The 12,031-nt window shown below is 30.5% G+C and overlaps 1 protein-coding gene across 1 annotated transcript in view; it reads right to left on the reverse strand.

The window, feature by feature from the left end:
• Positions 1–12,031, reverse strand: part of LOC139489503 (uncharacterized) — a 255,507-nt gene that overhangs the window by 222,428 nt on the left and 21,048 nt on the right. The window contains exons 3-5 of the mRNA XM_071275986.1: positions 11,391–11,487; positions 10,535–10,568; positions 9,908–10,034 (exon numbers count right to left, since the gene is read on the reverse strand). Of these exons, the coding sequence (XP_071132087.1) occupies positions 9,908–10,034; positions 10,535–10,568; positions 11,391–11,487 (258 nt within the window). The remainder of the gene's footprint in view (positions 1–9,907; positions 10,035–10,534; positions 10,569–11,390; positions 11,488–12,031) is intronic.

Genomic DNA, 12,031 nt, shown 5'->3' on the forward strand with positions numbered 1-12,031 from the left:
TTATTATGACATAATTTGCACAACCTTTCTTCTCTGTTAACTTGCATGTACCTGCCTCTTTCAATTTCAAGATTGTGTACCCTTAACCATAGTTTTGCCAAAGGTGCCCTATCTTTCAACATATTCAATAGGTCAACATAGTGTGCACGTTTATTTGAAAAACAAAAATGTTGAAAAAATGATAATTTGGATGATTCTGTAATATATGAATTCTGTTCTTGTAAAATTTTGTCATGAATTCCTTGTTTTATTTTAGCAAGCATAGGTTTAATAGGTACATTAAAAGATGTTAAATACGAGAAACCCAGATTTTGGATACATTTCTTCATATTACTTGTCCATAGGTTGTTTTCTCTTGTTTGAATAAATATGTCATGAGCTAAGATCTTGTTAGATGAGATTAAATGATCTAAAAATTTCATGGAAGACATCAACATTTTAGCTTTCAAGGGAAGTCTACCAAGCTCACTGCGACATGCATGGTTGGAAGTTTTATAGTGAACCCCAAGAATTTCTTTTATAAATTTTATATGGTTCATTCTCAGTATTTTTTTTAATTGATTCAATACCCCAAACTTCACTTCCATATAATAAAATTGGAAGTACCATTGTATCAAAAGGATTTTCTAAAGTCCACATGAATTGTTAAGACTAAGAGATTTCTTTATTTTGAATAGAGCTTTTCTAGCCTTTTCCATCAATAAATTGGTAGCAAGGTTAAATTTACCATTGCATTTTAAAGTTATCCCAAGGTACCAATATTTATCAACTGTCTCAATATAATATTTGTTGATAGTAAAAAAGTTTTGAAATGATTTGCAGTTATAATTAAATATTAGGACCTTTGATTTTGTAGAATTTACTTCCAGCTTTCAATCTGTACAGAACTAAGCTAGACTGTCAAGACTACATTGTAGTCCTTCAGGACTACTTGACAACAGTACCAAGTCATTGCCATATAACAAACAATGAATCTTATTATCACCAATAAGCACAGGATCCGTGCTATTGTTTTTTAAATTTTCAACAATATTGTTAATAAAAATATTAAATAGCAAAGGGCTTAGAACATCACCTTTTTTGACACCTCTTTCAGATATGAAAGATGTACTTAAACCATCAATAAATTTTATTCTATTCTTTGTTTTGGTATACATTGAAAAAACTATGTTAAAAAATTTCTTTGGAATACCATAGTATATGGAATAATCCAATTCTCCATACTGTATCAAAGGATTTTTTTAAATCAATAAATGCAGCATAAACTTTCCTTATAATGTTTAGTCTTGTATTGTTCAATAATTGATTTCAATGAAAAAATATGATCAGCTGTTCGATTATGTTCCATAAAACCAATTTGGTTTTTGCTTATAAATCAAATTGTTGCATTGTGTAAATTTCAATAATCTGGCATGTATAATCTTGTTAAACACTTTTCAAAGGTTCGAATTTACTGATAGAAATGCCTTGGTAATTTCCAGGGTCCACCTTACTACCCTTTTTGTGAAGGGGAACAAGTAGAATCTCGTTCCATATATTTGGAAAAATACCTTCATTAAAGACAAAATTGAATAGTTTAACAAGAGATTCCATGGTAGAGTTGGTACCATTTTTTATCATCTCATTAGATATAAAATCAATGGATGGACTTTTACCATTTCTTAGTGACTTGATGGCCTTTACGCCTTCACTTTGTGTGATATCACCATTAAGCTCATTTATATCATTATTAAAAGGTAATTTAGCCTTTAGACTTTCAATGATTTTTGTGACATTTTCCTGAAAACGATCCATTTCAGGGTGTTTCGAGAGTTAGTTTTTCAAAGTGTTCCTTAAAAGAATTATAAGGTAATGAAACATTTGTTTTACAAGTTGATGACTGATCAAGTTTGTTAATCAATTTGCAGAAAACTTTAGGGTTCAATTGCAAGGTTTTTATAAATCATTAAATGTAAATAATGCCACTAATGGGCATCAATTAATCTGAGATGCAATCATAACCAATTATAATTTTTAAAGACATCATTTTGCATTTCATTATGTTGATCATCTTCCCTCAAGTCATATGGGATTCAAGATTATGTACTTAGGGTACAGTCCACATGAACATTAATCATGTTATTGTTAATGAAGAAAATTGTATATCATATATATATATATATGTCCTTTAAATGTTTAACATGTTTAAAGTCATAAAAAAACTCAAATTAAAAAAAATAATGCATATGTTTTTTTATAACTCAATGGATAGTTTCATTATAAAACTTATGTACATATAATTTTTTCCTGTTTGTTGGTCTTTGTGAAAAAAAGAATAGTACATTGTGCTTTAAATGATTTAATTGAATACAAAAAAAACGTATTATGTCAATAAATTATTGAAAAAACTACTATTCAGTATTATCTTTATGGTAGTACTGCATCTTTGAATTTTGTCAATGAGCCATGCTTTTATCCTTAAGCTGTGTTCAATTGATTGCCGAGTTTATGAGCTTCGGTCCTTGCTTGGAAGTTGGTAGATGAGATGAAATCTAATAATTTACATAAATAAAAGAGTACATTGTTTTTCAATCCTAATTTACAAATAAAAAGATTCAGAAGCTTAATCATGTGTAAAAATCGGAAGTTGTTATGAAATTGTAATGCACAGAAATGGATGCGGCATACGGAGGTTGTAACGGTTGTAAAGTCGACACCATAGGTCTTCAGAAGACTTAAAGTCTTCTTCCACCAAAAATTGACGATTATACGAAATTTACACGAAAAGAATAAAAAATTCCCGAGGCACATAAGTATAACGGGAATTGATTGTCTTCTTGCGCATGTGTAATACATGTACGTGTAGGCGTAGGAATTTTTGGCGTATCGTTAGTGAAGAAGTAAATAGATCACAGAATGAATTTTTATCTAAGTTGGACAGTTTATTTACTACTAAATTTCAAGTTTATGACCAACAACAAAAGGAACGTTCGGACGCACAGTTCAACCATATTCACAATGACCTGTTATCAACAGACAGTTACAAATTTCAGAGGAAAAGTTGTGAAGATCAATTTAAGTTCAACCAGAAAGTGTCTGTCGCGTTGAAAGAAGCAGAAGCTGTTATCGAGCCAAAAGACCCATCTGCCGCGAGGGCTAAACAGAAGATATCTGAAGGTATTGAACTTTTAAATTATCGCCAAAAATTAGTAAAGATGGCAGACTCTTCAGAATGTGGATGGAAATTGGTTCAGGAGTATACCGCAAATCCTTTGTCGGACGATTCAGAAGATGACAGAAAGATATTTAGAGCACAAAACAGAGCGGAAAGGAAGATCAAAGCAGACAGAGTAAAGAGGAGATCCCACGCTGAGCCTTATGTAAAACCAGCCAGTTCCAGTGGAAGCAGAGATAGACAGACAGTATCAAGGAAGCCTGGTGTTTGTTATAATTGTTACAAGCCTGGTCATTGGCAGAATGAGTGTCCTGAAAAGAAACGACCAAAGTTAAGTAAAATTTTTGATAAATGTTGTAATTTAGCTTGGGATTTGAGTTACAAATCAAATTTTGAGTTAGAAGGGGGGAGTCGTTTAGGTATCATCTGCTGTTTATTCAATTAAATGGGCACATGAAATGTGTGGTCAAATTGACCCTACAAATAACTCTTTTGTTGAAAGTTTAGTTGAATCAGCTAAAAGAACTGCTAAACCTGTTGTTAATAAGAAAGACCCAGTCACTACTGATATCTTAATTCGGTTATGTTCTATGTTTCATTTTTCTACAGATTTACTGGTAGTTAGGGATCTTTTGATGACTTTGTTAGGTTTCAGTGGTTTTTTACGTTTTAATGAGTTAAGTCAGCTTAGATGTAACGATTTTTTCGTAAAAGAAGAGCATTTAGTTATTAAGATTAGGCGAAGTAAGACTGATCAGTACAGATCAGTTGATGAAATTTTAATTTGTAAAGGTCATACTTTGGCTTGTCCTTATGCTATGTTTTTTAGATATGTCAGTTTAGCCGAATTAGTTTTGGATAGTGATATGTTTTTTTTCGATCTTTGTACAGAAGTAAGAAAAAATGTGCATTAATTAGTATTAACAAACCTATTAGTTACACTACTGCTAGGGAGTGTGTTATTAAGAGATTAAGACTAGTTGCACCTGAATTGAATCATGGGTTGCATTCGCTTAGGTCTGGTGGTGCCACTATGGCGGCAAACTCAGGTGTCAATGAAAGGTGCTGGAAGCGCCATGGTAGGTGGAAAAGTGATTCAAGCAAAGACGGCTACGTAGCCGACTCTGTAGAAAGTAGGTTAGCCGTATCTAAAACTTTAGGCTTGTAGTATATTTATTTTCTTATTTTTCTATCTTTGTTGCTCTATGCAGTACTCGAGCTAGTCAACAACATAAGTTTGTGTTGTGTTTTTCTTTAAATAGTTTAGATGTATTAAGTGGAAAGAAGACTAAAAAATCCCGAGGCACATAAGTATAACGGGAATTGATTGTCTTTTTGCGCATGTGTAATACATGTATGTGTAGGCGTAGGAATTTTTGGCGCCAAAAAATTAGGTTGTAAAGTGACTGTTTTATATAGTTAATTCTAGCCTGTACTTCGTACTGTGAACATCGTATTTTTAAGGGTTTTTTAAGGAAAATAGATTTGCATAATTTTGAATTTGATAAATATATTGATTTTTATGTAGGTTGATTGGCTATACAAACGTAATCGTATTTAGACTTTTGTACCAAAAAGTTTCATAGCCCTTGAGTCCTAATGACTCGCTTTCTTTTCTATTTCGATATTTACAAACAAAATTATGTTTTTCTTTTTCTCATTTGATAAGTGAGGTCCAACACTTAGAGTTTCGTTGGCATGGACAAAAGGACACAGGTTTCCTAAAAGGGTTTTTCCTGGGCGGCCACGAAACATTCATTTATTCAGTTATTCTAATACAAAAGGTCAACATTGATGAGTATATATTTTTGTTGAACAATGATGTTATTGTTTTCACATTGTATAGTGTATAATATGTTTATATTGATCATGTCTTATTAAATCGGCAGCTCACAATATGCAGTACTCGAGCTAGTCAACAACATAAGTTTGTGTTGTGTTTTCCTTTAAATAGTTTAGATGTATTAAGTGGAAAGAAGACTGATAAATTCGTGCACAGAACGTCAGAAGACTAAGATTATGATGTTTGTATTGGTTCAAATCAAGAATTGGAAGAACATTATTTTTCACCGGTCACTCGTTTCTTATGACTTTAATGACCAATCCATATATGTGTTCACAATAAGTTTTTCTCATTCAGCCTTCATTTAAGGGAATTACTTATAGGTTTAAAAATTATGCTTGGAAGTTATTGACATATTGTTGATCGAGTCCAGAAAAGTGTATTTGTGATTTTTACTGAAAACATGCACATTTCAAGCTGAAATTTCATTAAATATTACTGATGGAGGTATTTTGAACACAAAACAGACACTGTGTTGGCTACTGCTAGTAATCTAGGGCATAATTTGCATTGGATAAGGTCATGTTGGTTTGCATTCTGTTGGGTTGCAGATGTTGAATTTTCCCACGTAAAAGTATTATCAAAGACAATTACGGTACAGTTACGATATCAGTTTCGGAATCGGTGTTCGACTCTCTTTACTTCCTCACTAACTCTAATATTATAATATTATATAGTCAGTGGATCAGGGGAAACCGCATAAGTATATAGTACCCATCAACGTGAAGAAAGATGTCCATTAACAACAGTTAAGGTGGTATATCGGTGTCTTTTATGGCACGCCGTTTTTATATTTATTCAAATTTGAAGATATCTTATTTATTTAACAAGATATCTTATTAAGTATTAAGATATCTTTAATTTTTATAAGATATCTTATTTAATTTGAAAGTAAATAAGATATCTTTATTAGTTTATAAGATATCTCTATTAGTTTATAAGATATCTCTATAAGTTAATAAGATATCTCTATTAATTATAAGATATCTTATAAAGTATATAAGATATCTTAATTCTTTATAAAGATATCTTTTAAATACATACTTTACAAGATATCTTATTAATTTTAAATAGAGACATCTTATTAACTTATAGATATATCTAAATATTAAATAAGATATCTTTATAACAAATTAAATAAGATATCTCTATAAGTTAATAAGATATCTCTAAAAGTTTATAATATATCTCTATTAGTTTATAAGATATCTCTATAAGTTTATAAGATATCTCTATTAATTAATAAGATATCTTATAAAGTATATAAGATATCTTACTTCTCTATAAAGATATCTTTTAACTACATACATAAAAGATATCTTATATAGTTAATAAGATATCTCTATTATTAACTATATAAAAGATATCTTATATAGTTAATAAGATATCTTATAAATTAATAGAGATATCTTATATTTTAAATAAGATATCTTATATATTTAATAAGATATCTTTATAAACATTTTAATAAGATATCTTATTTAATATAAGATATCTTATTTAATAGATCAGATATCTCAATTAATATATAAGATATCTCATTTTGTTATTAAGATATCTCAATTAGTTTATTAGATATCTTATTTAACTAAATAAGATATCTCGAAATTGAATAAATATAATAACGGCGTGCCATAGTCTTTCGCTTTCTTGGATTGTTAAAAAACCCTGAAAACCTAAGGTCCAATCTGTAATAGCTTTAGCAAAATCAGATGCAAATAACAAATGTGAATTTTCATTTAAATGAAAAAATTTATAAGATTATAACTTATAGGCCTAAATATTAATATTTTTACAAGTGAAGATTCTTTTTGCTTGTTTTTTTTTTTACTTTGATTGACATTTTAAGGGGAGTGAACAGGGACGGAACCAGCCATTTTCATTGAAAAGGGGGTTCCTAACCCAGGATGAAGGGGTGATCCAACCATATGTCCCCATGCAAATGCATTGATCGTCCCAAAAAGGGGGTTCCAACCCCGGACCCCCCCCCCCCCTCTTTGGATCCGCCACTGGTGAACACTAAAATAGTGCATTTCAGTTCTTAAAAGGAATCTACATGGAATTTTGCTAAGTTTTTTTTTTTAGCCGAACAAAACGTACAGTGACCCTGTCTTTTGATATTCCTAATGTAAAGCATTTTCTGTAGTTATTGTATTTTATTTTACAATAATTATTATTCTAACATTTAGTTTTGCTTTTAATCACATAATGATGTTTTTTCCTGTCACAATGATAATCTATACAAAATATGTCATTTTGTCACCTTCTGTTGCTTGAAAAATTCGCGGAGCCATATAATGTTATCCTTACACATAGTAGTCTCAGTTTGAGTTAAGTTTTGAAAAATTGGGAAAACGTTAATTATTTTTTGACATGTATGTAATCAGTCTTCATCAACCTTAAAACATTATACAATAGAAAATGCCGGATACTCCGATCCTCCGCATCTCCACAGTAAAGATTCAGCTCTCTCTCTAACGGCCTGTCCTCCTGATGGCTTGAGTGCACTAAACGAGGAACACTTATGAGAAGGCCAGAGAAGTCATAAGCTTTTCATTATACTGTTGGTTGAGGAGCTAGGAAAAAACCTGCTTAATTGACCACCTGTGTTAAGCAAAAACCTGTGTTATTGGACCATTAGTTTTAGATCCTTCTGTAGTACATTTTATACAAATTGGAACCTGCATTAAAAAAAAACCACATGTCTTAAAAAAACAACTTTTTTGTTTCTTAAAACAGGTTTCACTGTAAATATAATATGCTGTAAAATATCTTTGTATTTTTCATCTAAATCACAACCTTGAGTTTCGCAGAAACTGTGAAATCCACTTTTGATTCCTGATAAATTCAGACGACAACACGTACGTTATCTTTATAATATCTTAATAATCAATTAAAGAGACGATTCAATATAGACAATAATAATTGGTATGGTGTTTTGTTGAGGATAAAAAAAAATCTTTTCTAATAGGACAGCTTATATAGTTTTGATATCGAATACGATCCCTATTTTTATTGTTGATTGATATACGAAGAAACAAATTGATTGTATTCCGTCGTCTTCAATAAGTGTCGTAGGAGCATATAAAATTGAGAATGGAAATGGGGAATGTGTCAAAGAGACAACAACCCGACCAAATAAAAAACAACAGCAGAGAGTCACCAACAGTGTTCGGCTAAAAATGACAAACGCTATCAGTATTAAATAGTAGAATGGGGCTGAATATATCTCTAGTTTCCATGTTTAATGTATAAAATATCTAACCATTTCTAGAATATGATCATCTAGCTAGACCTTGTTCTTTGTGTACTTTGTACACTTTGTTCGTCTGCAGGGATAACAACTTTTAATAGAGATAGGCAAAGTGGTTTGCTGCTTTTTGGTCTCTACGTATGGATAACGGATGACCTTTGAGACCAATGCACTTTGAATTGTTTGACCTATTTTTGAGACTTAGCTAATTTAAAAGCAGAGTTCAATCATAATTTTAAGTACTATTAAGTTTTGATTCAAATCAAAGTAAGATATAGTAGTCACTAGAGAAAACTGCAGGTTAGTTACATTAGTCTTTTACAATGTGATATGATGTCATGTTTTTGAGATTAAATAACGAAATATAATCCAAAAATATATTGGGTTGTTAGTATTACTACAGCGCGAAATAGTATGTTATTGTTATATATTTCCCAAGGTTAAAACAAGTATGTTGTATTGATATAATATATATATATATATATATATGGACCAAGTTCTATTGTCACAAAGAACAAAACAGCACTGTGATTGTACAGATAAATTAAAACAAATTACGTCAAACGAAACACGTCCTTTTTGCATTTGAAATTAAGACTTCATAGTGCTCAACTTATGAAAAAGTCATTATCATGATTTGTTTAGATTTGTAACATATTTTCATAGATTAAATCATGGCAATGAAAAATGACAGGTTAGGTTTTCTGATTAAATTTTCTTTGTTTCCCAAAGATATCGATTAAAATAAATACTTATTGTACCTTTAACATGGAAATAATAATACTTGGGAGTTAACTCATGGAATGAACAGCGAAATTGCAATATTTAGGTAGAAAAGTACAATTAAATTTAACGTGGAGTATCTCGGTACCAGAATCTATGACAAACGAGATAATTTTAACTTTATAATTATCAATTCCTCCTCCATAGTAGCAATATACCAACTTCACCTGCATATGAGATGTACATTTTCAAACTCATTCGGTTTTCAAGAGCTTGCTGCTGCTACTCAAACTTTATAACACATCACCATGCAGTATCTGAGTAGGACATTGATGAAAATAGGGTTATGTCAAAGAACGTCTCGTTTTGTATTCTGTCTTTCGTTTTTGCTAATGTGCTGTGTTTATATACGCCTTTTTGTTTTCTTTGTTGACATATTTGTCTGATTTTATAGTGATTAAGATAAAAACACATTATTGACTGTTGTACCCTTATTTTTGACATTTTAACCTATTATGTCTGTTTGTTTTGTTCAAATATATTGTTGTCAATAAAATGGAATTTCATGCGACTATCCTACAAGTGACAGGTTTAGGAAGCTACAAAACCAAGTTTAATTCACCTTTTTCTACATTAAAAAATGCCCGTAACAAGTCAGGAATATGACAGTTGTTATCCATTCGTTTTATTTTGTCATTTGATAAGGCACTTTCTAATTTGAATTTTCATAGGAATGCGTTTTATTTTTATTTTTTTACTTTTTGCGTGATTAAGAAGGAAGGTACCAAATAAGAGATGTCAGAAATAGAAAATTAAAAAAAGAACAAACAGAGCTAGAATATCTAACTAATACAACAACTTTATAATGAAAAACTGACTCGTAACTGTAACTATGCTAATATTTCATAACACACAGTTAAACATATTTACTTACTGGTGCCTGTAGTTTTGATGAAAACAAAGAAGCAAAGCCTTTCTTAGCTATCAATACATCGTGATGTTCTCCCGTTTCATGGAAAACGCGGGCTATCTCACCTGATGAGTTAATTTCAAAGGAAAACCTGTAGCGAAAACAAACAATTAATTGAAATAAAACGAGGAAAGGTCTATCAAAAGATCTCAACTAGTTGGTCAGTTAGGAGGATATTTTAAGGATTGTCATCTGAAGTAAGCTTTTGTAAATGCATTTTAGTAAATGGATTTTTCAAATTATTCGTCAGTCTGCGATAGGTGATAAAAAACACGAGGAAAACTGAAACAAGGTTATAGTATACCTTTTTGTAATCTCCGTTAGAAGAGATGTTTTTTATTTTAAATATAATTCACACGTCACATAGATCTAGTTTTAGCATGTTTCATTTAGATATTCTGATATATTCAAATTAGATTTAACTACAATGTATTCATTCTTGTCATGTTTTTTTTAAATTTTTTTTTTAAATCCCATTAATTTAAATGTTATATAAACATATTTGTAATATGAAGAAAGGTTAAAATAAATACAATAAATGATAGAGTTTATATAAAGGAAATGTTTATTAGAAACTGATTGAAGTCTTACCACTCTGTAAAATCTAAGTTTTCAGACCCTGTACCTGTAAAACAAAGAATTAAAACCTCAACAACATGCTTATGATATGTAAATAAGAATCTGCAAAAGTAAAATAAGGGCAACCTCGAGATAAATATTACTACTCATGAAATACTGTATAAATAGCGCAAATATGTACAAGTGCTACTTTACGAATGTTTCCAGATAGCAACTTAATGCCTATTATTGTATGTCATTATTTCGAACATATAATAAATTGTTCAGTAGTTGTCGTTTGTTGTTTGGGTTCATAAGTGTTTCTCGTTTCTCTTTTTGTGTGGATATATTAGACCGTTGGTTTTACTGTTTGAATTGTTTTACACTAGTCATTGTTGGTGCCCTTTATAGTTTGCTGTTTTGTGTGAGCCAATGCTCCTTGTTGAAGACCGTACTTTGACCTAGAATTGTTTACTTTTTCAATTGTGACTTGAATGTATAGTTGTCTCATTGGCACTCATGTCTTCTTATATCTAATTACAAGCATTTTATCAACATCATAACCATATAATATAACTCATTGGCACTCATGTCTTCTTATATCTAATTACAAGCATTTTATCAACATCATAACCCTATAATATAACTCATTGGCACTCATGTCTTCTTATATCTAATTACAAGATTTTTATCAACATCATAACCATATAATATATAAGAAGCTATTTCTTGTTTGTTTAAATGATGTGTATGATTTCTAAACAAAAAATGAAAATCTATGCATGGTAAATCTTGTTCACTGTTACTGTTCCATGAAAATGAATACAAATTTGTCTTCTGTCTTAAAAAAAATATTCAAAATTTTTATTGAAATCAAAATAAAGCTCACCTTTTCCTTCATGTTCCTCCGAGACAAAAGAAAATGTGTCGACTTTCAGAAGAACTTCTTGAAGTTCGTTTGTTTTATTTACCGTCGTGAAACTTATCTGCCAAATAAATAAAGTTAGATAAATCTGTTGGTTGGTGTGTAAGAATAATGTCAGTGGGACAGCAATTCAAGGACACGAAAAGAGCATTTTTTTTTAAAGTTAACAAGATCAATATACAACCTTCAGCTATAGACTATGTGCCTCAAAAACAAATCAAATACACAGATTAAAGATATGCTACCAACATCAAATTCCATAAATGTCAAACCATTTTGATGCAGTTGGGATCAGATCTAATATCTCTTAAATCTGTGTGGAACTGTGTCGGAAGAAAAGTTCTAAAAAGGTAATAAGGTATCAGAATTATAACTTAATGCACCAGACGCACGTTTCGTCTACATAAGACTCATCAGTGACGCTCAGATTAAAACGTCCAAATTCATATATATAGAAAAGTTATCATAAAACCTTTTGAACAGATTTTGAAAGAAGTGATACTATCAAAGGTCAGTTTTAATTTTAATATTTTGATAGAACGTTACTGATGATAGTAGTTATCAAAGGTACCAGGATTGTAATTTAGTACGCCAGACGCGCGTTT

The sequence above is a fragment of the Mytilus edulis genome, chromosome 9 (assembly GCF_963676685.1).
Source record: "Mytilus edulis chromosome 9, xbMytEdul2.2, whole genome shotgun sequence".
Classification (NCBI taxonomy): Eukaryota; Metazoa; Mollusca; class Bivalvia; order Mytilida; family Mytilidae; genus Mytilus; species Mytilus edulis.